Below are 27234 nucleotides of genomic sequence, written 5' to 3' on the forward strand. Positions count from 1 at the left end.
TTCAGTAGTTGTGGCTCACAGGCTCTAGAGTGCAGGCTCAGTAGTTGTGGCGCATGGGCTTAGGTGCTCCAAGGCATGTGGGATCTTCCCGGACCAGGGCTCGGACCCACCAGAGTCCCCTGCATTGGCAGGTGGACTCGTAACCACTGCGCCACCAGGAAAGCCCCTTTCTCAGTCATTTTTATATTTCTTTCTATGTTTGCTATTTTTATAGGAGGTAATTTCAATTACATTTTCAGATTTAACAGCACAAAGTTGTATACAATAGTCTTTTATAATTTAGAGATAATTTCCACATATGTGATTATGTCTCCCATTCTGTGTATCTGCATTCTGCTTTATCTAATTTGTTTTAACCCTGGTGAGACTTTACCTCGTAGTTGTTCCTGTTTTTGTTTTGTTTTGTTTTTGGAAGAGCTTTTTTTTCTTTTTTAACAGCTTTATTGGAGTGTAATTGCTTTACAATGTTGTGTTAGTTTCTACTGTATAACAAAGTGAATCAGCTATATGTATACATATATCGCCATATCCCCTCTCTTGCCTCTCCCTCCCACCCTCCCTAACCCACCCCTCTAGGTGGTCACAAAGCACTGAGCTGATCTCCCTGTGCTATGTGGCTGCTTCCCACTAGCTATCTGTTTTACATTTGGTAGTGTATATATGTCAATGCCACTCTCTTACTTCGTCCCAGCTTACCCTTCCCCCTCCCCGTGTCCTCAATTCCATTCTCTATGTCTGCATCTTTATTCCCGTCCTGCCCCTAGGTTCATCAGAACCATTTTTTCTGTTTTTTAGATTCCATATATATGTGTTAGCACACGGTATTTGTTTTTCTCTTTCTGGCTTACTTCACTCTGTATGACAGACTCTAGGTCCATCCACCTCACTGTTAATGTTTTTTAAACTCTGATGAGCTATTTATCTTATAGTTTCTCTTTTCCAAAATACCAGCTATTGGCTTCATTTACCAGTTTTACTTTTTTCCTAATAAATTACTTATTTTATTTTTATACTTTCTACTTCCAACATTTAAAGATTTGAATGGTTGGTTCATTATTCTTTCATCTTTCTTGTTCAATAATAAATGTACTTGACACTACTGTCCTCTAAGTACAGCTTTAGCTACGTACCACAGAATAGCAGTGTCATGAACACCAGAATAGTGTATGTTAGATTCTTGATTCCCAAATACACTTTAAAATTCATTTATTTTATTGTGATTTTCTATTTTATTTCTTTTGTTTGCACATTCCTCATTTATTCTTGAGCATGTCTTTGTGTAGAACATTTTTGTTTCATTTGGTTCAAATCTCCCATAAGCAGCTACTAGCAGATTTTTTTCAATGTAATTCAAGAATCTATTGTTTAATACAGAAATTTATCTCAATCGTTGTTTGTTGTAACTGTTATCCTATCATCTTACATTTTCTACTCATTATCCTTTCTTGTTGCCTTTTCCTGACTTGTATGAAATCTTTTTTTTTTTTATGTTTTGGCCGTGCCACGTGGTATTCGGGATTTTATTTCCCCGACCAGGGATCGAACCCGTGCCCCCTGCAGTGGAAGCGTGGAGCCCTAACCACTGGACCGCAAGGGAAGTCCCTGTAGGAAATCTTTTTATATCACCACATATATATCCACTTTGGTCTTCATAATTGCTGTGAAGAAATCATTGTATGCATGCTTCCTTGGTGGCGGGCTCTTGGGTTGTTTATGGTTCTTCCTCTTTTATAATCATTGCTATAGTTAACATACTCATGAATGTATCTTAGAAAACATTATGAGCATATCTGGGGGGTAAATTTCTAGAGAAGGGATCAAAGGGAACCGTCAGCCAGCAGGATGGTACATTCTTAGTTCTACCAATGGCTTATAAGACTATTTCCCCCTCCTTCTTATCAGCTCTAGATAATTATCATCAAAATTTTCAATTCTTGCCAATCTAATAGGTGAAACAGGTTCTTATTTTTGCTTTAGTTTAGTTTTCTCTAATTATGAGCAAGGTTGAGCGTCTTTTTATACAGTAATCACGTATCCATAGTCCTGTAAACTGCTTGTCACATATTAAGGAAATTTGCTTTTAGTCCTTTGAATTGCAAATATGTTTTCCTGATTTGTCATTGGTCTTTCAATTTTTTCTCCTTATACATACGTTTTGAAGTTTTATGTAGTTACCAATCCGTTCCTTTATGGTTTGTGTGTGTGTGTTTATCGTTTTACAGATCGTACCAGAGAGGTCTTTCTCACTACCAGATGAGGAATTTATTTTATAATGCCTTCTTCTAAAATTACTATGTTTAAGTTTTCATGTTTAACTCTTTGTTCTGTATGGAATATATTCTGGTGTAAGGAGTGAATTCCATTTTTGTTTATACCCTCTCCTCCTCCCCTCCAACCTCCCGCCCCTTCCTTCTCATTTCTGACTCAAGCCCAACTCCTTGGGATTTAGAAACTGTACATTGTAGTTCTACATTTCATATAGAGTTTATCTTTACATTTTAATTGTTAACATTTCACTGCATTTGTATTCTCTCTTCGGATGTACATGTGTATATGTGAGTGTGTGATCTATTTAAGGGTTAGATGCAGACATCACAATACTTCACCCCTAAATCCTTCAGCATGTGACTCCTGAGAACCAGGACACTGTACCTGACAGTGACACTGCAATGAACACACAACTGACACATGACTACTGTGTAATATATGGTCCATGTTCATATCCCCACATATCCAAATTATAGCACTGGTTTTACGTTTAGTTTTGATCCAGGATCCAATCAAAGACCTCTCATTACATTTAAATGTTATTATCTCTCAGACAGCTTTGTTCTAGAACATTCCTCTTCTTTTCTTTATAACGTTTTACAATTGAAGTCAGCTGCTTTGCGGAATAGTCCTCACTTTGGATTTACCTGGCTACGTGTGTCCGCATGATTGGGTTCAGGTGAAGCAGCTTTGGCGTGAACGTGCAAAGGCAGTGTTCGGTCCCAGTGCTCCCCATGCACGTGAGAGACCCATGGGTCACTCTGTGCAGCTAGTGGTGGTCACTGGGCTGCGAAGATGTCTTCCAGACCTTTCCAGTGTGCAGACTTCTCATTCTCTTTATAAATTCTCACTGATGTGTGGGATGATTCTTTGAGATTGTGTGAAAATCCAGTTCCTCGACAGTTGTTCACCCAATAGCTTACAGTAATTTCCTGACATATAGTTCTCAAACTGTTGTTTGTGTGCGTCTATATAGTCTGGACATATCTATAGAATCCTGGGTAAAATGAAATTCAGTGACCTAGTTCAATCATCTTTCAAATTCCATTAAAGCACATTGGCATTTTAAAGTTGTGGATTATCGCTTCCTAGATCATGCCTATAGCTCAGCATGTGAGCTCCATCAAGTTGGAAAAGGTAGGAAAAATCATCAAATTGCAAGAGTCATCTACTAAATGATCAGAAGTGCAACAGAACAGGACCCCATCCCCTGTCCTAGACGTCCTCCGCACCCCATCCTGCTGGAAGGGGTGTGAATGACTAGGAGAAAACAAGGTAGAATCCCAGATTCTCGATCACAGCCTCTCACCCCCCTGCTTCTGCCCCCGACTTCTCCAAAGGCCAGAGCGGCTGCAGGAACTGCCCACCCTGCCAGAGGGGCGCCTCCTAGAGCCAGGACAGGGGACAGCACCGTGGGCATCTCCAGCCGGCCGGCGCCACAGAAGCAAATCTCTCCACCCACTGTTCAACCTCCGTCATCAAGATCCACAGTATTTTAAGGCCATTTGCTCACATACTGCCTTTAATGGTCTCCTACTCCTGAGGGCAAATCAAGTATATTTTCTTGGTAAGTCTGAGGCACAGACATCACGTAAGCCATGACTCTGATTTTCTTTTGCACATACTGATAGCCACCTTGCCTGGTACAGTTACCTAAGCGATCAGGAAGGGTATTAGAAAAAAGATCTATTATCGCACTGCTTTAGAGTCGAGCCTCAATCCTCTTACTCAGGATTCCCGCGCAGTCCTGGGACACTGTGAAGAAGCCCCCTCACACCTCCCACCCCGGCACACAGAGGGTGGGCGAAGTTGCAAGATGCCAGAGAAGGAGACGCACAGACAGCAGCCCGGCGGCCTGAGGTCAGGCCGGGGGTCGGACGACAGCACGGGGGTGATGTGTTGATGGCAGCTGCACGGGGCCAAGGTCCTTACGCTTCACATGCCCACGGAAGTCACACAGCGGAAGAAAGGGGATCCCGCACACAGTGAAGGGTAATTTTCTATCACTCATTGTTCCACATGGGAGTGCAGCCCAAAAAACAGGTACGTTTAGAAAAGATCGAAATGTGTGAGTGATGCTTCCACAAATAACTGTAACAGGGAAGCGTGACTGTGAGTTTTATCTTAGTGATTTGAGGGTCACATCGTCAGAATACCATACTCTCATACAGTGCTATCCTAAAGAAGTGTGGACTAGCCCTAAATCTAAAACAGCATAAAGATTAACTTGAACAATATGTTAACATTTGTAATAGATACAGATTTTCAGGTGCCTACTGTGTGCTGCGACTCTCAGGGTTGGAGCAGCTCTGCAGGGAGGGATTACTGGCTTCACATCACAGGCGCAGACTCTGAGGCCACAGCTGCAGCTGTTGGCCTGAAGCCGCAGAGCTGGGGAGGGCAGACCGGGGACCGCGGCCCGGGGAGCTGCTCCTTCCTCTGGGCCTGGCTTTTTTGTATGAGGCACATAACAGAAAGCTGTCAAACAAGCCGAAAAGTACCGATAAAAATGGTTAAAAGAAAGGGTAGAAACTGAAGTTATTTATCTCTAAAACGCTCGCATTTTGGTGACCCCAGGAGGTCCTCGATAAAATGGTAGCACTGCGGGCCTTTTTTTTTTTTTTAAGTTCCCGTCCATTTCTCAGGGGATGTTTATTTAAACAACTGTCATAAAATGGCCAAACAGAAGTTGCTTTGAATTTAACCTTATTCCAATTTTATGAATTTTATGATTTGACTAGAAGAGAAAATCTGAAAGTATGGACCGCCTGGGTTAGAAAGCCAGTTTAAGGTGACCGCATCTCAACCATTTGTAAAAAGCCCAAAACTGAAGTAAGGCTCAGGGTTTCACGGCCTCGCTGGCCTCCATGACCCATGAGTCACCGGCAGGGACCCGGCCCGGAGCGTCGAGGGTCACACCCACCTTTGCTTCAAAGAACTTTCTCCTCAACTTGGCGTCCGTGGGCGGCACCGTCCTCTTCAGCTCCCGGTACCACTTCCTGACCACGTGTCCCCTCCAGAAGGCCTGGATCCTGGAGCACAGGACCCCATCAGCCCCGCCGTGCCAGCCCCGGGGCGCGGAGAGGCCACAGGGAAGACCCCCCAGCAGCTTCCAGAGGCCTCCGAGCACCCTCTCAGATGGGCAGGCACGTCCCTGCGGCTCGGGGACCCCTCACCTGGCCGCACACTTTATTCTGAAGAGCCGGGCCCCGTCGTGAATCACTCTGGTTTGATACTGGTTCTTTCTACAGAGAGGACAGGTTTTTTTATTTGCGAACTTTTCAAACGCCTGAAGGCATGCCTGAAGAAAAACATTTCACTTAAAATTTTGCTAGTAATTACTTATAAACAACATTTTTACTTCTAATGTAATTATAGTGTTGTTTTCTCTCATAATTATGAGACTTAGCCCAATTCAGATTATGAAGGGGAGAAGTTTCATCAGATGCTAACACCTTCCTCCTGAAACTTGTTCCAAAAATGGTATTTTACAAGAATATACATGCAGATACATCAAAAACTTCTGGGAACACCTCGTGTGAAGGCGGATGGTCCCTGCATACGGGCGACTGTGCAGTGAACTCAGAGGACGAGAGCTGTCACCCACTCTGACGTACCTTACCAGCCACACTCTCTCCTACAAACATTTGTGGCTCTTTTGCCACAGAAAATTCACCCTTTTCAAAACAGGATGAATTGTACTCTAGCCTAAAGTCATATTTCTACGCGTAAATGGTGATTATGGATAAAATAAATGGTTCCTTTTAGGAGCCTTTAAGTGAGAGAGACGAGGCTCCACCCCTCTGAGCTACAAGGATGCTGCGAGCGCTGCAGGATGGGACGGAGGCGGGTTACTCACCCTGTGGAACACATGGGAACATGAAAGCAGCACCTGTTCACGAGAAGACAGATGTTTGAAGTTTAAATTAGTTTAAAAGAGAAGCAGCATAAATGCATTAATTAAAAGAAAAATTCTGACTATTTAAAAGGTAGGCTGTGTTGTTTCTTTGAAAAATTTAAAAAGCCGATTAACAACTTTGATATTTACAATATTTAGCGTTTCAGTTTAGCATAGCGCAGGTATATAATCTCAATAAGAAAAACTAACTTAACGACAATCTGAAACATCAAACGAACACATGAAGTTTGCTGTAGAATGAGTGTATATTTAAAGCTGAAACAATTACAAAAGAGAAGTATTTCTGGGCAGATCCAAAGAGAGTGCACGCTGGTGAGGACCCAGGCTGGGGGGTGGGCAGCAGAGAAGGGAAAACAAACATCTTTTCTTAGGACTTTGTTCAACTCAACTGCACTCTTAAATTTAATTAGCAATACATCCTAGAGACATATGAAACACTTTTTCTTTTTTAAATGCAGGGAAAGTGTGGTCTCCAGAAAATTCTACCTTCCTGTGACCCAAATTCTCCACTAAGTGATGACATTCTGGGCTGTGACAAAGCAGCTTGGACTGAACAAAGAAAAAGGTAGCTGGCTCTTCTGGAAGGAAAGGCCAGGGAGGGGTGAGACCAGGACAGCCAGCACAAGTGACTCAGGCGCCCGCGGCCTCTCTCCGAATGTGCGGGACGGAGGCAGGCGGCAGAGGCATTTCCTCATTGGTGCAGGCTTCCACCTTCCCAGGGCCACCTGACCCTGGTGAAACTTTCCAGTTTCAAAGTGACCCCCGCCCCATGCCTTCGTTCGGTCTACACGTTTCTTCCTTAATGGGAAGAATGGAAGAAATATCAGAACAAATAGAACTTACAAAGTTCTAAAACCTTTCCTTGAAACTTACTGCCTGCCACCAATAAGCCTAAATTGGAAAAACTCAGTCACGAGGGTCCTTTTTAATGATCCCCCTTGAATCTAACAGCAGCCTTTCGTGCATTCAACTGCTCATTCTCTATAGAACCATCTTTCAGAGTGTTTTATCTATCAGCAGACATTTGATGATCTATACTGAATAATATTTTACTCCGTATATTTAAAATATACTTTTAAATGTCCATATATATTTGTTATTGGCAAACACTCTCTGAGATAACAAAAATAAACGATTCAGCGGTGGTGAATACACTGAAAATGTCCCAGAAGTTCAGATTAGATTCTAGCTGTCCCAAGCACACTTCCTGAGCTGGCCTACTGTGGCTCACGTGAATTGTTTATGTCCTCATCTGTTAAAGGGGTATAATGCCTATCTCAGGGACATGTGAGATTAACCGAAGCCTTCTCAAATCATTAAATGTCGGGAAAATGCCAACTATTGTTTATAACTAAGGAAAAAGCTAAACATGAGAACAATAACTAGAAATGCAAAATAAACACGTGTCTATAACCAAAAATACTATAGTGAGAAATTTATAAAAAACAAAATGGAAGAAATGGTGGGCATGTTGCATCCTGATTCCCCCTTAAGATATTCAACTTCAGACTTTCATTCTTCATACCACAGTCAGGCTAGATATTTATAGCATAATTAAGAAAGAGGTTGCTGGGGCCAGAAAGATTCCTTGTGGCTTTATTAGCTCTTTTGCTACTAAAATGCTAAATCATCCTAGAGGTATTTCTGTGCTTTAAGGGCTAATATCTTTCTGAAATATCCAACTTTCATATATGTAAGATTAGGTTCTGATAGAGAACTAGAACATAATAAGTATGTTTAAAATAACGTGTGAGTTCAAATTAGTAAAGAACAAAATTTTATGACAGTGAACTAACTCATTAACAGTGAAACTTATTAAAGCAAATTAAGTTTGAGGGTTTACGTGCCAGTATAGTAGGTAAAGCTGGGGTTCCTAGGCTGTGCATTTTAAGCCTGCCTTTAACTGTATTTGCTGTATTTTTTAAAGCAAAGTTCCAAGTGCCTCTGTGTAGGAAGCATAATGCTATGCATGTGAGAAATCACTACACGGTGGCCATTAGCTCAAAAAAAAAAAAAAAAATCTAAGAATAGCAGAGTCCCTAACTTTCAGGAGATTAAAGTTTAATTAGGCAGACAAAGTACGTATAGAAAAAACCCCTATGACATAGATTGATTGTATATTATGCATATTATCATCAATCTTACTATGGTAAACTTTCATGAATAAAGATTGTTAAAAGATTTTACTTAAAGATCCTTCCACAGATTCTTTGGAGATATTCAAGCTTGGTTTTTCTTTTATGGTTTCAAGTCACAAAACAACTTAAAAGTTCCCATCCTTCTGCCCTCGGTACTCTCCCAGCAGTGTCCCCACTCACCCCCAGCTGCTCACGGCCACTGGAATGGGAACATTCCTTTTGTACAAACTTTGTACTTGAGAACTAATAGCATTCAGTAAATAAGACTGTTTAATGAGGGTGTTTAGCTCTTTCTCACACACATACTTTAATTAATGGAAACAAAATGTAAGTCTTTGATGGTCACATAGGAGGAAGAGACTGGAAAATGAAGCATGGACTCCCTTAGCCCCAGTTCAGAGTCCAGTCACGAGAGAATGCCCCACAGGCCTGCTTATCTAAGCTCACGCTAAACACCTGCGGGCGAAGTTCGAATTCTTCTTTGCATATTGGGCACGGCTGCATGGACGCCCCGTGCAGGACGGATCTTTGCTTCACTTTTTCCCATTCATCTGATGACAGTGGCAATGGGGGAGGTTCAAAGAGGCCCAGCTTCTGTGCTGAAGTTAAAACAATATGAAATATGAGTTAAATCTCTTTTAGAATATGGTAACATGCATAATTTTAATGACATTATTTTGCAAATATTAAAGCAAAACATTTCCATTGCATACTTTATTCCACCATATTTAGAATGCTGCTTTTATATATACGGGTGCACAGAAGTCAAGGAGAATACTATCTTACATTTATGCTTTAGGCTTTTATTTACAAAGAATTCCCCATATCTATTTCATTTTCATAATGATTCTATAAGGTAGGCCGGACTGATATCCACTTTTACAAATGTCTTCACAGGTATTGGCCAAAGGTCTCCCCCATCTCTCAGCTAACTTCTCTCGGCCTTTGGCATTGCCTCCTTCCAATTTAGCTTGTTTCTGCCGTCAGTGGCCTTTGTAAAGTGAGCATCAATCCAGTTCTTCCCTTGCTAAAAGATTCCTATGACATGCGATCACCGTTAGGATAGTCCCTTCCTTCAGCGGTGTTTGAGAACCTACCGCGTGCCTACGCTGGAGCAGGCCTGGTATGCGGAAATACCAATCCGGTGGAAACACTCACTCTGAAGAAGGAAGTTCCACAAGCTCGGCAGGATGGCGGTGGGGCCGTGAGCACCAGCTTCCACTCCCTCCACCCCGACCCCAGGCCATCGAGTGGACACGGCGTCAACCTACAGGGCCGTCTTCAGGGACAGTGAGTGAAGGGTTACGTCTACCAAACAAGAACAGGAAGCTGCAACAGGAACGCTCAGAGTACCAAAAAGAGCTCCTGAAAATGGAAACCCTTCAGCCTTCAACGGAAATGTGAAAGTCAACCAAAGCCTGGGAGAGGAAGTTAAGATAATCTCAAAGTGGAAAAATATAGGAGGAGACAGAAAACAGGAAAACTGAAGGATCAGTCTGACATCTGAAAGACAGTCATTCCAGAAAGAAAGCAAAGAAAATGGAGAGTAAATAAAGAGTCCAAATGTCTCCTGGAAGAGGACCTGCATTTCTAGTTTGAGAGGACACAGCAAGGCCCAGAAGGAAGGACTCACACCAAGTCCTGTCACTGTGAAACTGCAGAGGCAGAAAAAGATCCCAAAGGACCAGGAATCAGAATCACATCAGACATATCTATAGCAACACAGACACCAGAAGGCAATTCTTCCAAAATTCTGAGATAAAGATTCCCATATCAAAATCTCTTATTAGCCACAATCCAATGTCAGAACAGAATAAAAGTATGTTTTGTCTGCAAGCCTGTATGTGGCCTCTCATGCACTCTTTCTTAGGAAGCTCCTGGGGGATAACTTCACTGCAAGGCACGAGTTAACTAAGGGAAAGAAGACCTAACACAAAAGAGCCAAAGGTCCTCAATCCACAGGATGATGCTGAGAAGAGATCCGGGGTTAACAGCTCTGCACCAGCCCCACAGAGCAACTGGTCCAGATGGGAGCAGGATGATGGAAGGTTCTAGAAGAAATGTCTCCATGAAGATAAAATGAAAGATCACCTACTGTATTTTATTTTTACTATTTAAAAAATTTTTATTTAATTTTTGGCCGCATTGGGTCTTCATGGCTGCGCACGGGCTTTCTCTAGTTGCGGCAAGCAGGGACTACTCTTCGTTGTGGTGCGCGGGCTTCTCATTGCGGTGGCTTCTCGTTGCAGAGCACGGCCTCTAGGTGCGCGGGCTTCAGTTGTTGTGGCACGTGGGCTCAGTAGTTGTGGCTCGTGGGCTCTAGAGTGCAGGCTCAGTAGTTGTGGCACACGGGCTTAGTTGCTCCGTGGCATGTGGGATCTTCCCGGACCAGGGCTCGAACCCATGTCCCCTGCACTGGCAGGCAGATTCTTAACCACTGCACCACCAGGGAAGTCCCTACCTACTGTATTTTAATGTACTGAGAGAATATATTTTTGGAAGAGATTTTTGGGGACAAATTTTGGGTCTTTTCCTACCCAGTTATTAAGACATATTACAAAATTATATAAATTAAAACAGTGAGATAATGACATAGAAACAGAAGCCCCAATCACACACACTCTATCTCTCCCTCTTTCCCATAAACACAGAAAAGTTGGTATACGCATAAGGTGGTGCCACAGCCAGCTAAGGATGGTTTATGGTTTGAGGGAAGAATCTAACTTAAACTGTTATACCAATTGATGTTCCCCAAACCATTTGCAAAATATACTGTGATGAGGCCTAAATGTGAAAGGCAAAACTTCAAAGGTAGTAAAGAAAATGTGGGGACATCTTTGTGATCTCAGAATGGGTAAGGATTTAAATCCCCCAAATCATAAACGATAAAGAGAAAAACTGATAGACTTAACAGTAATCAGAATGAAGATTTTATTCAAATATAAAATCAGACATAAAAGTAAAAGACAGTGACAGGCCCAGAGAAGATATTGTCTGTGGCTAAAACAACATGGGATTAATGTGAAGAGGACACAAAGAACTCCAGCAAATCAGCAAGGAAAGGCAGCAAACCCAAGTGCAATACTATGTTTGGATAATAATTAAGAGCATGTCAGGGGACCTTCAAAATGGCGGAGGAGTAAGACGTGGAGATCACCTTCCTCCCCACAAATACATCAGAAATACATCTACATGTGGAACAACACCTACAGAACACCTACTGAACGCTGGCAGACCTCAGACCTCCCAAAAGGCAAGAAACTCCCCACATACCGGGTAGGGCAAAAGAAAAAAGGAAAAACAGAGACAAAAGAATAGGGACGGGACCTGCACCAGTGGGAGGGAGCTGTGAAGGAGGAAAGGTGTCCACACACTAGGAGCCCCTTCACAGGCGGAGACTGCGGGTGGCGGAGGGGGGAGCTTCGGAGCCGCGGAGGAGAGCGCAGCCACAGGGGTGCGGAGGGCAAAGCGGAGAGATTCCCGCACGGAGGCTCGGGGCCGAGCAGCGCTCACCAGCCCGAGAGGCTTGTCTGCTCAGCCGCCGGGGCGGGTGGGGCTGGGAGCGGAGGCTCGGGCTGCGGTCGGATCGCAGGGAGAGGACTGGGGTTGGCGGCGTGAACACAGCCTGAAGGGGTTAGCGCACCACAGCTAGCCGGGAGGGAGTCCGGGAAAAAGTCTGCAGCTGCCGAAGAGGCAAGAGACTTTTTCTTGCCTCTTTGTTTCCTGGTGCGCGAGGAGAGGGGATTCAGAGCGCCGCCTAAACGAGCTCCAGAGTCGGGCGTGAGCCGCGGCGATCAGCGCGGACCCCACAGCAACAGGGGCGCTGAGGGAAAAGCGGAGAGATTCCCGCACAGAGGCTCAGTGCCGAGCAGCACTCACCAGTCCGAGAGGCTTGTCTGCTCACCCGCCGGGGCGGGCGGGGCTGGGAGCTGAGGCTTGGGCTTCAGAGGTCGGATCCCAGGGAGAGGACTGGGGTTGGCGGCGTGAACACAGCCTGAAGGGGCTAGTACGCCACGGTGAGCCGGGAGGGAGTCCGGGAAAAGGTCTAAAGCTGCCAAACAGGCGAGAGACTTTTTCTTGCCTCTTTGTTTCCTGGTGCGCGAGGAGAGGGGATTCAGAGCGCCGCCTAAACGAGCTCCAGAGACGGGCGCGAGCCGCGGCCATCAGCGCGGACCCCAGAGACGGGCGTGGGACGCTAAGGCTGCTGCTGCCGCCACCAAGAAGCCTGTGTGCGAGCACAGGTCACTCTCCACACCGCCCCTCCCGGGAGCCGGTGCAGCCCGCCACAGCCAGGCTCCCGTGATCCGGGGACAACTTCCCCGGGAGAACGCACGGCGCGCCTCGGGCTACTGCAACGTCACGCTGGCCTCTGCCGCCGCAGGCTCGCCCCGCCTCCTCCGTACCCCTCCCTCCCCCATGGCCTGAGCGAGCCAGAGCCCCTGAAGCAGCTGCTCCTTTAACCCCGTCCTGTCTGGGCGGGGAACAGACGCCCTCAGGCGACCTACACGCAGAGGCGGGTCCAGATCCAAAGCTGAACCCCAGGAGCTGCGCGAACAACGAAGAGAAAGGGAAATCTCTCCCAGCAGCCTCAGAAGCAGCTGATTAAATCGCCACAATCAACTTGATCTACCCTGCGTCTCTGGAATACCTGAATAGACAATGAATCATTCCAAAATTGAGGCGGTGGACTTTGGGAGCAACTGTAGACTTGGGGTTTGCTTTATGCATCTAACTTGTTTCTGGTTTTATGTTTATCTTAGTTTAGTATTTAGAGTTTATTGTCATTGGTAGATTTGTTTACTGGTTTGGTTGCTCTCTTTTATTTTTTAATTACCTTATTATTTTAGTAATTTAAAAATTTTTTTATTTTAATGATTTTATTTTATTATTATTAGTTTTCTTTCTTTTTTCCTCCCTTTTCTTGTGAGCTGTGTGGCTAATAGGGTCTTGGTGCTCTGGCCTGGTGTCAGGCCTCAGCCTGTGAGGTAGGAGAGCCGAGTTCAGGACACTGGACCACCAGAGACCTCCCGGCCCCACGTAATATCAATTGGCAAGAGCTCTCCCAGAGATTTCTGTCTCAATGCTAAGACCCAGCTCCACCCAACAGCCAGCAAGCTACACTGCTGGACACCCCATGCCAAACAACTAGCAAGACAGGAACACAACCCCACCCATTAGCAGAGAGGCTGCCTAAAATCATAGTAAGTTCACAGACACCCCAAAACACACCACCGGATGCAGTCCTGCCCACCAGAAAGACAAGATCCAGCCTCATCCACCAGAACACAGGCACCAGTCCCCTCCACCAGGAAGCCTCCACAACCCACTGAACCAACCTTACCCACGGGGGCAGACACCAAAAACAACAGGAACTACGAACCTGCAGCCTGTGAAAAGGAGACCCCAAACACAGTAAGTTAAACAAAATGAGAACACAGAGAAACACACAGCAGATGAAGAAGCAAGGTAAAAACCCACCAGACCAAACAAATGAAGAGGAAGTAGGCAGTCTACCTGAAAAAGAATTCAGAGTAATGATAGTAAAGATGATCCAAAATCTTGGAAGCAGAATGGAGAAAATACAAGAAACATTGAACAAGGACCTAGAAGAACTAAAGAGCAAACAAACAATGATGAACAACACAATAAATGAAATTAAAAATTCTCTAGAAGGAATCAATAGCAGAATAATTGAGGCAGAAAAATGGACAAGTGATGTGGAAGATAAAATAGTGGAAATAACTACTGCAGAGCAGAATAAAGAAAAAAGAATGAAAAGAATTGAGGACAATCTTAGAGACCTCTGGGACAACATTAAATGCACCAACATTCGAATTATAAGGGTCCCAGAAGAAGAAGAGAAAAGGAAAGGGACTGAGAAAATATTTGAAGAGATTATAGTTGAAAACTTCCCTAATATGGGAAAGGAAATAGTTAATCAAGTCCAGGAAGTGCAGAGAGTCCCGTACAGGATAAATCCAAGGAGAAACACGCCAAGACACATATTAATCAAACTATCAAAAATTAAATACAAAGAAAATATATTAAAAGCAGCAAGGGAAAAACAACAAACAACATACAAGGGAATCCCCATAAGGTTAACAGCTAATCTTTCAGCAGAAACTCTGCAAGCCAGAAGGGAGTGGCAGGACATATTTAAAGTGATGAAAGAGAAAAACCTACAGCCAAGATTACTCTACCCAGCAAGGATCTCATTCAGATTCCAGGGAGAAATTAAAACCTTTACAGATGAGCAAAAGCTAAGAGAATTCAGCACCACCAAACCAGCTCTACAACAAATGCTAAACGAACTTCACTAGGCAGGAAACACAAGAGAAGGAAAAGACCTACAGAAACAAACCCAAAACAGTTAAGAAAATGGTAATAGGAACATAGATATCAATAACTACCTTAAATGTAAATGGATTCAATGCTCAAACCAAAAGACATAGACTGGCTGAATGGATACAAAAACAAGACCCGTATATATGCTGTCTACAAGAGACCTACTTTGGACCTAGGGACACATACAGACTGAAAGTGAGGGGATGGAAAAAGATATTCCATGCAAATGGAAATCAAAAGAAAGCTGGAGTGGCAATTCTCATAGCAGATAAAATAGACTTTAAAATAAAGACTATTACAAGAGACAAAGAAGGACACTGCATAATGATCAAGGGAATCCAAGAAGAAGATATAACAATTGTAAATATTTATGCATCCAACATAGGAGCACCTCAATACATAAGGCAAATGCTAACAGCCATAAAGGGGGAAATTGACAGTAACACAGTAATAGTAGGGGACTTTAACACCCCACTTTCACCAATGGACAGATCATGCAAAATGAAAATAAATAAGGAAACACAAGCTTTAAATGATACATGATACATCATTCTCAATGGTGAAAAACTGAAACCATTTCCTCTATGATCAGGAACAAGACAAGGCCGTCCACTCTCACCACTATTATTCGACATAGTTTTGTAAGTTTTAGCCACAGCAATCAGAAAAGAAAAAAGAACTAAAAGGAATCTAAATTGGAAAAGAAGTAAAGCTGTCACTGTTTGCAGATGACATGACACTATACGTAGAGAATCCTAAAGATGCTACCAGAAAAATACTAGAGGTAATCAATGAATTTGGTAAAGTAGCAGGATACAAAATTAATGCACAGAAATCTCTTGCATTCCTCTACACTAATGATGAAAAATCTGAAAGAGAAATTAAGGAAACACTTCCATTTACCACTGCAACAAAAACAATAAAATACCTAGGAATAAACCTACCTAAGGACACAAAAGACCTGTATGCAGAAAACTATTAGACACTGATGAAAGAAATTAAAGATGATACAAACAGATGGAGAGATATACCATGTTTTTGGATTGGAAGAATCAACATTGTGAAAATGACTATACTACCCAAAGCAATCTACAGATTCAATGCAATCCCTATCAAGGTACCAATGGCATTTTTCACAGAACTAGAACAAAAAATTTCACAATTTGTATGGAAACACAAAAGACCCTGAATAGCCAAAGCAATCTTGAGAAAGAAAAACAGAGCTAGAGGAATCAGGCTCCCTGACTTCAGACTATACTACAAAGCTACAGTAATCAAGACAGTATGGTAGTGGCACAAAAAACAGAAATATAGACCAATGGAACAGGATAGAAAGCCCAGAGATAAACCCACGCACATATGGTCACCTTATCTTTGATAAAGGAGGGAAGAATATACAGTGGAGGAAAGACAGCCTCTTCAATAAGTGGTGCTGGGAAAACTGGACAACTACATGTAAAAGAATGAAATTAGAACACTCCCTAACACCATACACAAAAATAAACTCAAAATGGATTAAAGACCTATATGTAAGGGCAGACACTATAAAACTCTTAGAGGAAAACATAGGCAGAGCATTCTATGACATAAATCACAGCAAGATCCTTTTTGACCCACCTTCCAGAGTAAGGGAAATAAAAGCAAAAATGAACAAATGGGACCTAATGAAATTTAAAAGCTTTTGCACAGCAAAGGAAACCATAAACAAGATGAAAAGACAACCCTCAGAATGGGAGAAAATATTTGCAAATGAAGCAACTAACAAAGGATTAATCTCCAAAATTTATAAGCAGCTCATGCAGCTCAATATCAAAAAAACAAACAACGTAATCCAAAAATGGGCAGAAGACCTAAATAGACATTTCTCCAAAGAAGATATACAGATTGACAACAAACACATGAAAGAATGCTCAACATCATTAATCATTAGAGAAATGCATATCAAAACTACAATGAGGTATCACCTCACACCGATCAGAATGGCCATCATCAAAAAATCTATAAACAGTAAATGCTGGAGAGGGTGTGGAGAAAAGGGAACCCTCATACACTGTTGGTGGGAATGTAAATTGATACAGCCACTATGGAGAACAGTATGGAGGTTCCTTAAAAGACTAAAAATATAACTACCATACGACCCAGCAATCCCACTACTGGGCATATACCCTGAGAAAACCATAATTCAGAAAGAGTCATGTACCACAATCTTCATTGCAGCTCTGTTTACAATAGCCAGGACATGGAAGCAACCTAAGTGTCCATGACAGATGAATGGATAAAGAAGATGTGGCACATATATACAATGCAATATTACTCAGCCATAAAAAGAAACGAAATTGAGTTATTTGTATGTAGTGAGGTGGATGGACCTAGAGTCTGTCATACAGAGTGAAGTTAAGTCAGAAAGAGAAAAGCAAATACCGTATGCTAACACATATATGTGGAATCTAAAAAAAAAAAAAAGTTCTGAAGAACCTAGGGGCAGGACAGCAATAAAGATGCAGACGTAGAGAATGGACTTGAGGACACGGGGAGGGGGAAAGGTAAGCTGGGACGAAGTGAGAGAGTGGCATGGACATATATACACTACCAAATGTAAAATAGATAGCTAGTGGGAAGCAGCCGCATAGCACAGGGAGACCAGCTCGGTGCTTTGTGACCATGCAGGAGGGAGGAGATATGGGGATATATGTATATGTATAGCTGATTCACTTTGTTATAAAGCAGAAACCAAGACACCATTGTAAAGCAGTTATACTCCAATAAAGATGTTAAAAAAAAAAAGAGCATGTGGTCCAACCTCATTAGTAACTAATATGCATAATAATTAGATTTTCAAAATAAGAGCTATTGAAAGAATGACTCATTTACTCCAAATTGGGATTCTCTTCCTGATGTCTAATTTACATCTACCCTGCTCAGGTGACTGCTCTGAGGCTGCTTGATCATTTCTGTAAACTGTACATGCACATGGAAGACAGTCACTAAATCACTGTCACATTCTCCAAGCCTGCGCCTCTCTTGTGAGATGCCGTGTCCAGGACAGAACTAGCACTGTTAGCATTTCCAGGGAGAATGACAAAGTGTCCACTGGGCACCGCAGCGACCTCAGGCTCCCTCTTTGTGGTTCAGCTCCTGCCCACAGGCCTTCGGCTCCTCCTCCATCCGTCACCTGCCCTCGGACGCAAGGTCCCAGCCAAACCTACTTTCCGTGCCCAGCATCACTGAAAACTTCATGGTGCTTCATCAAAAAATTAAATATAGAATTACCATATGATCCAGCAATTCCTCCTCTTGGTGTATTCGCCAAAGAACTCAAAGCAGGGACTCAAGCAGATATTTGTACACCAATGTTCACAGCAGCATTATTCACAGTAACCGTAAGGGAGAAACAACTCAAGTGTCCATTGATGGAATGGATAAACCAAATGTGCTATATGCAGGCAATGGAATGGTATTCCGTCCTAAACAAGAATGAAATTCTGATAGTGCTACAACATGAACGGACCTTGGAGATGTTATGCTAAAAGCAATAAGCACAAAAGCACAAGTATCATATGACTGCTATTATACGTGGCTCCTAAAGTAGCCAGATTTGTAGAGACACAAAGTGAATTCGCGGTTGCCCAAGGCTGGGGGCGGGGACAGAGTTCGGGAAGATGAAAACGTCCTGGAGACGGACAGCAGCGATGGTTGCTCAACAGTGGGAATGCGCTTAATGCCACTGAACTGTGCACTTAAAAATGGTTGAAATGGTAAATTTGATGTTATGTATAGTTTTTTCTCGTTTTTTTTTAACATTTTTATTGGAGTATAATTGCTTTACAATGGTGTGTTAGTTTCTGCTTTATAACAAAGTGAATCAGTTATACATAATTGCTTTACAATGGTGTATTAGTTTCTGCTTTATAACAAAGTGAATCAGTTATACATATACATACAACCCCATATCTCCTCCCTCTTGCGTCTCCCTTCCTCCCACCCTCCCTATCCCACCCCTCTAGGTGGTCACAAACCACCGAGCTGATCTCCCTGTGCTATGCGGCTGCTTCCCACTAGCTATCAGATCTACATTTGGTAGTGTATATATGTCCATGCCACTCTCTCACTTTGTCACAGCTTACCCTTCCCCCTCCCTATATCCTCAAGTCCATTCTCTAGTAGGTCTGCGTCTTTATTCCAATCTTGCCCCTAGGTTCTTCCTGACCATTTTTTTTAGATTCCATATATATGTGTTAGCATACGGTATTTGTTTTACTCTTTCTGACTTATTTCACTCTGTATGACAGACTCTAGGTCCATCCACCTCACTACAAATAACTCAATTTCGTTTCTTTTTATGGCTGAGTAATATTGCATTGTATATATGTGCCACATCTTCTTTATCCATTCATCTGTCATGGACACTTAGGTTGCTTCCATGTCCTGGCTATTGTAAACAGAGCTGCAATGAAGATTGGTACATGACTCTTTTAGAATTATGGTTTTCTCAGGGTATATGCCCAGTAGTGGGATTGCTGGGTCGTATGGTAGTTCTATTTTTAGTTTTTTTTTTTTTTTTTAAACATCTTTATTGAAGTATAATTGCCTTACAATGGTGCGTTAGCTTCTGCTTTATAACAAAGTTAATCAGTTATACATATACAATATGTTCCCATATCTCTTCCCTCTTGCATCTCCCTCCCTCCCACCCTCCCCATCCCACCCCTCTAGGTGGTCACAAAGCACCGAGCTGATCTCCCTGTGCTATGCGGCTGCTTCCCACTAGCTATCTATTTTACATTTGGTAGTGTATATATGTCCATGACACTCTCTCACCCTGTCACATCTCACCCCACCCCCTCCCCATATCCTCAAGTCCATTCTTTAGTAGGTCTGTGTCTTTATTCCCGTCTTGCCGCTAGGTTCTTCATGGCTTTTTTTCCCCTTAGATTCCGTATATATGTGTTAGCATACTGTATTTGTTTTTCTCTTTCTGACTTACTTCACTCTGTATGACAGACTCTAACTCCATCCACCTCATTACAAATACCTCCATTTCATTTCTTTTTATGGCTGAGTAATATTCCATTGTATATATGTGCCACACCTTCTTTATCCATTCATCTGTCGATGGACATTTAGGTTGCTTCCATGTCCTGGCTATTGTAAACAGAGCTGCAATGAAGATTGGTACATGACTCTTTTTGAACTATGGTTTTCTCAGGGTATATGCCCAGTAGTGGGATTGCTGGGTCGTATGGTAGTTCTATTTTTAGTTTTTTAAGGAACCTCCATACTGTTCTCCATAGTGGCTGTATCAATTTACATTCCCACCAACAGTGCAAGAGGGTTGGTTCCCTTTTCTCCACACCCTCTCCAGCATTTATTGTTTGTAGATTTTTTGATGATGGCCATTCTGACCGGTGTGAGATGATATCTCATTGTAGTTTTGATTTGCATTTCTCTAATGATTAAAAATGTTGAGCATTCTTTCATGTGTTTGTTGGCCATCTGTATATCTTCTTCGGAGAAATGTCTATTTAGGTCTTCTGCCCATTTTTGGATTGGGTTGTTTGTTTTTTTGATATTGAGCTGCATGAGTTGCTTGTATGTTTTGGAGATTAATCCTTTGTCAGTTGCTTCATTTGCAAATATTTTCTCCCATTCTGAGGGTTGTCTTTTCATCTTGTTTATGGTTTCCTTTGCTGTGCAAAAGCTTTTAAGTTTCATTAGGTCCCATTCGTTTATTTTTGTTTTTATTTCCATTTCTCTAGGAGGTGGGTCAAAAAGGATCTTGCTGTGATTTATGTCATAGAGTGTTCTGCCTGTGTTTTCCTCTAAGAGTTTGATAATGTCTGGCCTTACATTTAGGTCTTTAACCCATTTTGAGTTTATTTTTGTGTATGGTGTTAGGGAGTGTTCTAATTTCATTCTTTTACATGTAGCTGTCCAGTTTTCCCAGCACCACTTATTGAAGAGGCTGTCTTTTCTCCATTGTATATTCTTGCCTCCTTTATCAAAGATAAGTTGACCATATGTGCATGGGTTTATCTCTGGACTTTCTTTTTTTTTTAATGAATTTATTTATTTTATTTTTGCTGCACGCGGGCTTTCTCTTGTTGCGGTGAGCGGGGATACTCTTTGTTGAGGTGCGCGGGCTTTACTTTGCAGTGGCTTCTCTTGTTGCGGAGCATGGGCTCTAGGTGCACAGGTTTCAGTAGTTGTGGCTCACGGGCTTAATTGCTCTGTGGCATGTGGGATCTTCCCTGACCAGGGCTTGAACCTGTGTCCTCTGCATTGGCAGGCAGATTCTTAACCACTGCACCACTAGGGAAGCCCTATCTCTGGACTTTCTATCCTGTTCCATTCATCTATATTTCTGTTTTTGTGCCAGTACCATACTGTCTTGATGACTGTAGCTTTGTAGTATAGTCTGAAGTCCAGGAGCCTGATTCCTCCAGCTCCATTTTTCTTTCTCAAGATTGCTTTGGCTATTCGAGGTGTTTTGTGTTTCCATACAAATTCTGAAATTTTTTGTTCTAGTTTGTGAAAAATGCCACTGGTACCTTGATAGGGATTGCATTGAATCTGTAGATTGCTTTGGGTAGTATAGTCATTTTCACAATGTTGATTCTTCCAATCCAAGAACATGGTATATCTCTCCATCTATTTGTATCATCTTTAATTTTTTCATCAATGTCTTATAATTTTCTGCATACAGGTCTTTTGTCTCCTTAAGTAGGTTTATTCCTAGGTATTTTATTCTTTTTGTTGCAATGGTAAATGGGAGAGTTTCCATAATTTCACTTTCAGATTTTTCATCCTAAGTGTATAGGAATGCAAGGTACTTCTGTGCATTAATTTTGTATCCTGCTACTTTACCAAATTCATTGATTAGCTCTAGTAGTTTTCTGGTAGCATATTTAGGATTCTGTATGTATAGTATCATGTCATCTGCAAACAGTGACAGCTTTACTTCTTTTCTGATTTGGATTTGTTTTATTTCTTTTTCTTCTCTGACTGCTGTGGCTAAGACTTCCAAAACTATGTTGAATAATAGTGGTGAGAGTGGGCAGATGCTATGTATATTTTACCACAACAAAAATTTTAAAACCCCAAGCCCCTCTCCTCATCCGACCCCTCCCATATCTTCCCTGCTCTCCCACTCTCCTCCATCCCGGCTCACCAGGCTCCGCCACTCTGTTCTTATTTCAGCTCCTCAAACGCCCCAGCTCTCTTGCCTCAGAGCCCTGCCTCTGTCTTCTCCTCCGTCCAGAACATTCTTCCTCCTTCTTCGCAGGGATAAACCCTTTTAATCCTTTGAATCTATGGTGGAAGCTAGCTGATGTTCACCAGCCTGTTCCCCTCCTCCTGGGCACACAGCTGGACCTTACTTCCCAGCCTCCCTTGCAAAAAATAAAAATAATAAATAAAAATCAAAACCTTTTCTATTCCTAACTTTGCAGTTTAAAATAATCTCGGACTTGTAAACGGTTGTAAAACCGTGTAAAGAATCCTCACGTGCCTTGCACTCGGCTTCCCCAGATGTTCACATTTTACACGACCTGAGTGCCACGGTCCAATCTAGCAATTTATGTTGATCCAGTGCTCTCGATTAATCTATACTCCCCACAGGATGTCATTCTTGTCTCACTGACGTCCTTTTGTTCTGACCCTGATCACTCACAGGGCTCAGTTGGCCTGTCCCCTTGGCCTCCCAGGATCTGGGACAGCACCTCAGTCTTTATTTGCTTCTCTTGATGCTTTTGCAGAGTGCTGGCCAGGAACTGTGTAGAATGTCCTTCCACCAGGGTCATCTAAGGTTTCCTCAGAGTTACACTCGGAGATGCATCTTTGGCGAGAATGCCCTAGGAGGGATCTGCGTACTTCTGAGAGCCTGGCGTCAGACTTTGTCACTTGGTAAAGGTGCTGTCACTTCTCCTGCGGTGAGTTGGCCCCTGGGGCAATGCCATGAGGCTGTGCCCCCACCTGTGTCTCAACGCGACTCCCCCGCTAGTTCCAGCATCCTCAGATGGTTGTTATCAGTATGGTCTTTACCACATGGTGATTTTCTATTTCTAGCTCTGGTCTACTATACTTATAGTTGTCATTCTACTGTAAGAAAGAGACTTTCCCATTACTTATTTATTTCTTCAATTATTTATTTCTGTCACTGTAGATTAATGGATATCTACTTTATTCTGTTTTTACTTATTCTTACTCTACTTACCATTACTATCTTTATTTTCTTGCTCAAATTGGCCCCATTATCGCTTTTAAACTTCAGTACAGACATATCTTTCTGTAAGATTATAAGTTAAAATAATTTCTGTACCAGAGAAAATGGTACTATTAATCTCAACTAGATTCTTTAGCGCTAATAAGTCAAAATACGAATGAAGATTAGCTTACCTAAAGTTAATGGTGGTGGTTTTGGATCAAGAACGTATTCTTTTTCTGGATCTTCCACTTTAGGGCCTTGGCTGGTTTTTTTAAGTCCAGTATCTATTATTGCTTTTGTATTTCTTTTTAGAGACTTGGATCTGTTCTCTGTCCAAGAATGTACGTTTGTACATTTGTCCTTTGTCTTAGAATGATCTGCTACTGAAAGATTTCGAAGTTGAAGATCATGTAACATGTGATCCTGTAAAGCCACTGCAGTGACTGCTAAGTTATCCTGTTTAGATGAATGACCCTAAAAAGTGGGGAAAAAAGCCTTACATGCAGAACATTATCTAATGTACCATTTACAAGAAAGCTTATGCTTTAACACTCAACCTTGATGGCATACCAGACCAAATCCAGTCGTAAAGAATGCTTCACCCGTCGTTACCCAAGTCAGGGGAGCAAAGCCCAGTCTCACCATTTACGTTAATGACATAGTAACATCTTTTCACTTAATTACTAAGGCCTTAATCATAATATGAATAAATGCATTCTGACGTATATAAGCTGGGCGTGCCTGAGCACATTCTGCTTCACAATAATTAGACTCCAGGCCAAGCTTGCTTCTGTGATACTAAAGAGAATCTTGCATTTAAGTGTATGCTTTTTTAGTGAAAACTTATACAAAATACAATTCCCATGCAGCTAAGAGATGCTTACACCAAGTACTACAGCTGACAGTTCCTCACTGAAGCAAGGTTTGCAAACTATTTTTTATACTGTCAAATAGCTGAATTAAAATATATTCATGAGTAAAACAATGTGTATGTTTTAAAAAGGATTGTGTACCTTATTTTTTAACATGCTGACTCAGGAGAAGTGGTTGCTTGGCTATATCAAATTATATCATCATTTCATATCCCAGTCCTTTGATTCTTCTACTGTAAAAAAGCCAACAGAAAGCCAACGTTAGAGTGTACCTAAAATCTCTGATGACGTTTACGGGGAAGAGAAATATGGAGAGTCTGACTGATGATGAATGCGCACCAGCACAGCACGAAGCTCTGTGCTCTGATCCCAGAGGAACTCAAGCCGGTTATGACTTGATTTACCTGTCCTCAAGCAGCTCTCCTGATAGTTGGAGGGAACCTATTAATATGAATGAGAACAATCTGTTGCTAAATGTAATGATACTATACGTGAATACAACAAAATTTCAGACTACAAAGATCAGAGAATGTAAGTGAAATACCTCTTAAAGGGATAATATTAAAACAGGGATTTGAAGGACAGAGAGCGGGCAACGAACATGCTACCCCACAGGTACAAGAAAAGCACAGGCACTCCAGAACTCAGCAGGTGTTTATGTTTTAGAGGAGAAGGGAACCGTGGACGCCCTGGGATGTAAGAGGAATACTGTCTGACTTCACTCTGTCCACAACAGAGACATACAGAATATGAGGCACAAACATGGGTTCTAGTCTTGCTCTACCTGTTTCTACAAGATACGTAGTATATCTGAGGTTGTTTCCCCACCTCAAGACAGATATAATAACGCTCTCCTTGCAAGGTTATTGTTAGGATTAAATGAGACAACCTTTGTAAAGTATCTAAAATAGGTCCTTCTACACAGAAGATACTCTGTAAACAGTTATTCTTGATCCAGTTCCCTTCAAAGCTGACGGAAAGGGGCTTCCCTGGTGGCGCAGTGGTTAAGAATCCTCCTGCCAATGCAGGGGACACGGGTTCGAGCCCTGGTCTGGAAAGATCCCACATGCTGCAGTGCAACTAAGCCCGTGCGCCACAACTACTGAGCCTGTGCTCTAGAGCCCGCGAGCCACAACTACTGAGCCCACGTGCCACAACTACTGAAGCCCACGCGCCTAGAGCCCATGCTCTGCAACAAGAGAAGCCACCACAGTGAGAAGCCCGCACACCGCAACAAAGAGTAGCCCCTGCTCGCCGCAACTAGAGAAAGCCTGCGCGCAGCAAAGGAGACCCAACGCAGACAAAAAAAAAAAAAAAAAAAGCTGGTGGAAGAATTTGGAATTGGCCCTTTTAGTTTTTAGACAAGGGTATATTTTATGAAGACGAGAGTCCAAAATATATTGGGATGGGGAGGAACAGTAAACTGCTGGAGTAATCTAGGGAGTACTGCTGAGGGCCTGATTGTAAGACGAGAGACGAATTAATCCAAATATGTATCTGAGGATCAACACCTATATTCAGTTAGTCCTGCAGAATGAGCTTCCTCAGGGGTGAGTGCAGAATGAGGAAAGCAAGCACAGTGGAAAGGAGTCTGTGAGATCCCCAAGACCCCTTAGCAGTGAGGTGACAGCTTCTATGGCAACCTCGTTCCCCTTCAATTCTGGCATCAAGAGGAGAATGAAGGAGTTTCCACCTAATATTGCATCACAACAGTCTAGGCTGAAGAAATGGTAGAAGGTATTTAAAATGCTGAAAAATCACTAACAGAATCTTCTACTTTAAAAATGCCCACAACCTGGCAGAATATAGTTTGCATTATCCTAAAAATTGTTTAATAATCATAGCTAGCTATCTGCAGTCGACAATTTTATCTCAAGTGTCTACACTGTAAGCCACTGGGCTTAACATCAAGAGCTTTTAAAAACTGTGCCCCTTGTAAGTCCTATAGTGCTGTTAAATTTCAGCATTAGAAACTATTTTCAACTATTTAGTCCAACTTCATTTTAAAAGGAGAAAACATATCCAGAGATTACTGACTCCTCCAAAATTATATAATTAGTCTGTGGCAGCGGTAGGGTTAGAAACTTAATCCTTACCCAGTATTAAGAGCTAAAATTAATAGGAATATTTTTTCTTTGTAAATTCCATTGTTAACAATTAGTTAAAAGAGGTAGGGCTTGGTAAAAAGATACCACTGTGGTGGCAAAGTAATTAGTTACCGATCTGTCTAAGTGACTTTAAGCTAATTTATAAACATGCTAGTTAAAAACACAGGAACACCAGAGAAACAGTTTTTAAAAGACAATTGGACACACTGTGTTGCCAGGTTTTATAACTTAGGAATTCCTTGTTTTACATTTTTGATGAGATTCCACCCAGGTTGGCCAGAAGCACAGAAACAGTTGTAAAATGACAGCCCTCCTGTCCCTGGGTATCCGTGGGACTGGTTCCAGGACCCGCCGGTTTTCACCAAAACCCCAGGACGCTCAAGTCCCAGAGTCAGCCTCCACCCGACCCCCGTCCCCCGCCAGGGAGAGTGTAGCACTGCGGTACATATTTGCTGAAGAAAATCCGGGTACGGCCTGCAGGTGGGCCCGGCAGTTCACACCCTCGTTCAAGGGTCCACTGTATATGTTAACCGTGGACCCCCTTTCAGTAACGGGTTGGTTGTGGTTCTCAGACAGTGACCGTTCTAGGCCCTCCCAAGGGATGGCCACGGAGTAGGCGGGCTGCCCTGGGGACCCAAGGACCTTTGGGGCTGCACAGGACAGTCCCGGCCGCTCCCGCCTCCAGGGCGCCCCCTCCCCTGCCCTCCCCAACCCATCCCACCCCTCCTCTTTACTCCACCCGGGGCCGCACCTGCAGCGGAACCGACCCCACCCTCTGCACACCCACCGCTGCCGACGCCCTCCACCTCTAAGGCTCGCCGTTGCCTAGCAACCGCCGCCGCTCCGGTCGCACGCCAGCGCGCATGCTCAACGGCCCAGTCCTGCCCCACGCTGAGCACCACTTTCCGGAAGCCCGCTGCGGCTCTGCCACACTGCGCATGCTCACAGGTCCCGCCCTTCGTGCAGCCACACTGCGCATGCTCACCGGCTCTACCCTGAGCACGGTACAGACGCCTCTATCGCTTGGGCGGTGCTTTCACACCGCGCATGCTCATCTGCTGCGCGCCGCACAGGGCCGCGCCGCGCATGCTCGCTGCCGCGCGCGCTCGCGCAAGTGTCGGGGGCGGAGTGTGGAGCGCGGGGCGCGGACGCACGTGGGGCGGGTCTTCGAGTCCCCCGGCTCCGTGGTTTCCTTCGTGTAGTGTTCGTCGGAGCTCCGGCTCCCGGAGTGCGTCCTGCTGCGGGTCCTGGAGCCCTGACCGCTTCAGGCAGCCAGGCCGCTGGCCCTGCCTCGGGTGTAGCCTGGACACGCCTGGCCCACTTGCTTTCCCCTCTTTAAGCATCACATCCTGCACTGGCCGTTGTCCAGTGTCCGAAAACC

The 27234-nt window shown here is 43.3% G+C and overlaps 1 protein-coding gene across 4 annotated transcripts in view; it reads right to left on the reverse strand.

Annotated features, from left to right (window-relative positions):
* RNF32 (ring finger protein 32) overlaps positions 1–26784 on the reverse strand; it is a 42937-nt gene extending 16153 nt beyond the window's left edge. Inside the window, exons 1-8 of one of the 4 annotated variants that reach the window (XM_059932954.1) lie at positions 26641–26784; positions 23887–23978; positions 23065–23347; positions 8782–8924; positions 6128–6160; positions 5445–5569; positions 5192–5300; positions 2719–4746 (exon numbers count right to left, since the gene is read on the reverse strand). In XM_059932954.1, the coding sequence (XP_059788937.1) occupies positions 4600–4746; positions 5192–5300; positions 5445–5569; positions 6128–6160; positions 8782–8924; positions 23065–23347; positions 23887–23901 (855 nt within the window). In that variant the 5' untranslated portion in view covers positions 23902–23978; positions 26641–26784 and the 3' untranslated portion in view covers positions 2719–4599. Of the gene's footprint in view, positions 1–2718; positions 4747–5191; positions 5301–5444; positions 5570–6127; positions 6161–8781; positions 8925–23064; positions 23348–23886; positions 23979–26604 lie in introns of those variants that run through there. The other 3 variants (XM_059932952.1, XM_059932951.1, XM_059932953.1) reach the window with 3 other exon arrangements.
* Positions 26785–27234: the final 450 nt, after the last annotated feature.

The sequence above is a fragment of the Balaenoptera ricei genome, chromosome 9 (assembly GCF_028023285.1).
Source record: "Balaenoptera ricei isolate mBalRic1 chromosome 9, mBalRic1.hap2, whole genome shotgun sequence".
NCBI lineage: Eukaryota > Metazoa > Chordata > Mammalia > Artiodactyla > Balaenopteridae > Balaenoptera > Balaenoptera ricei.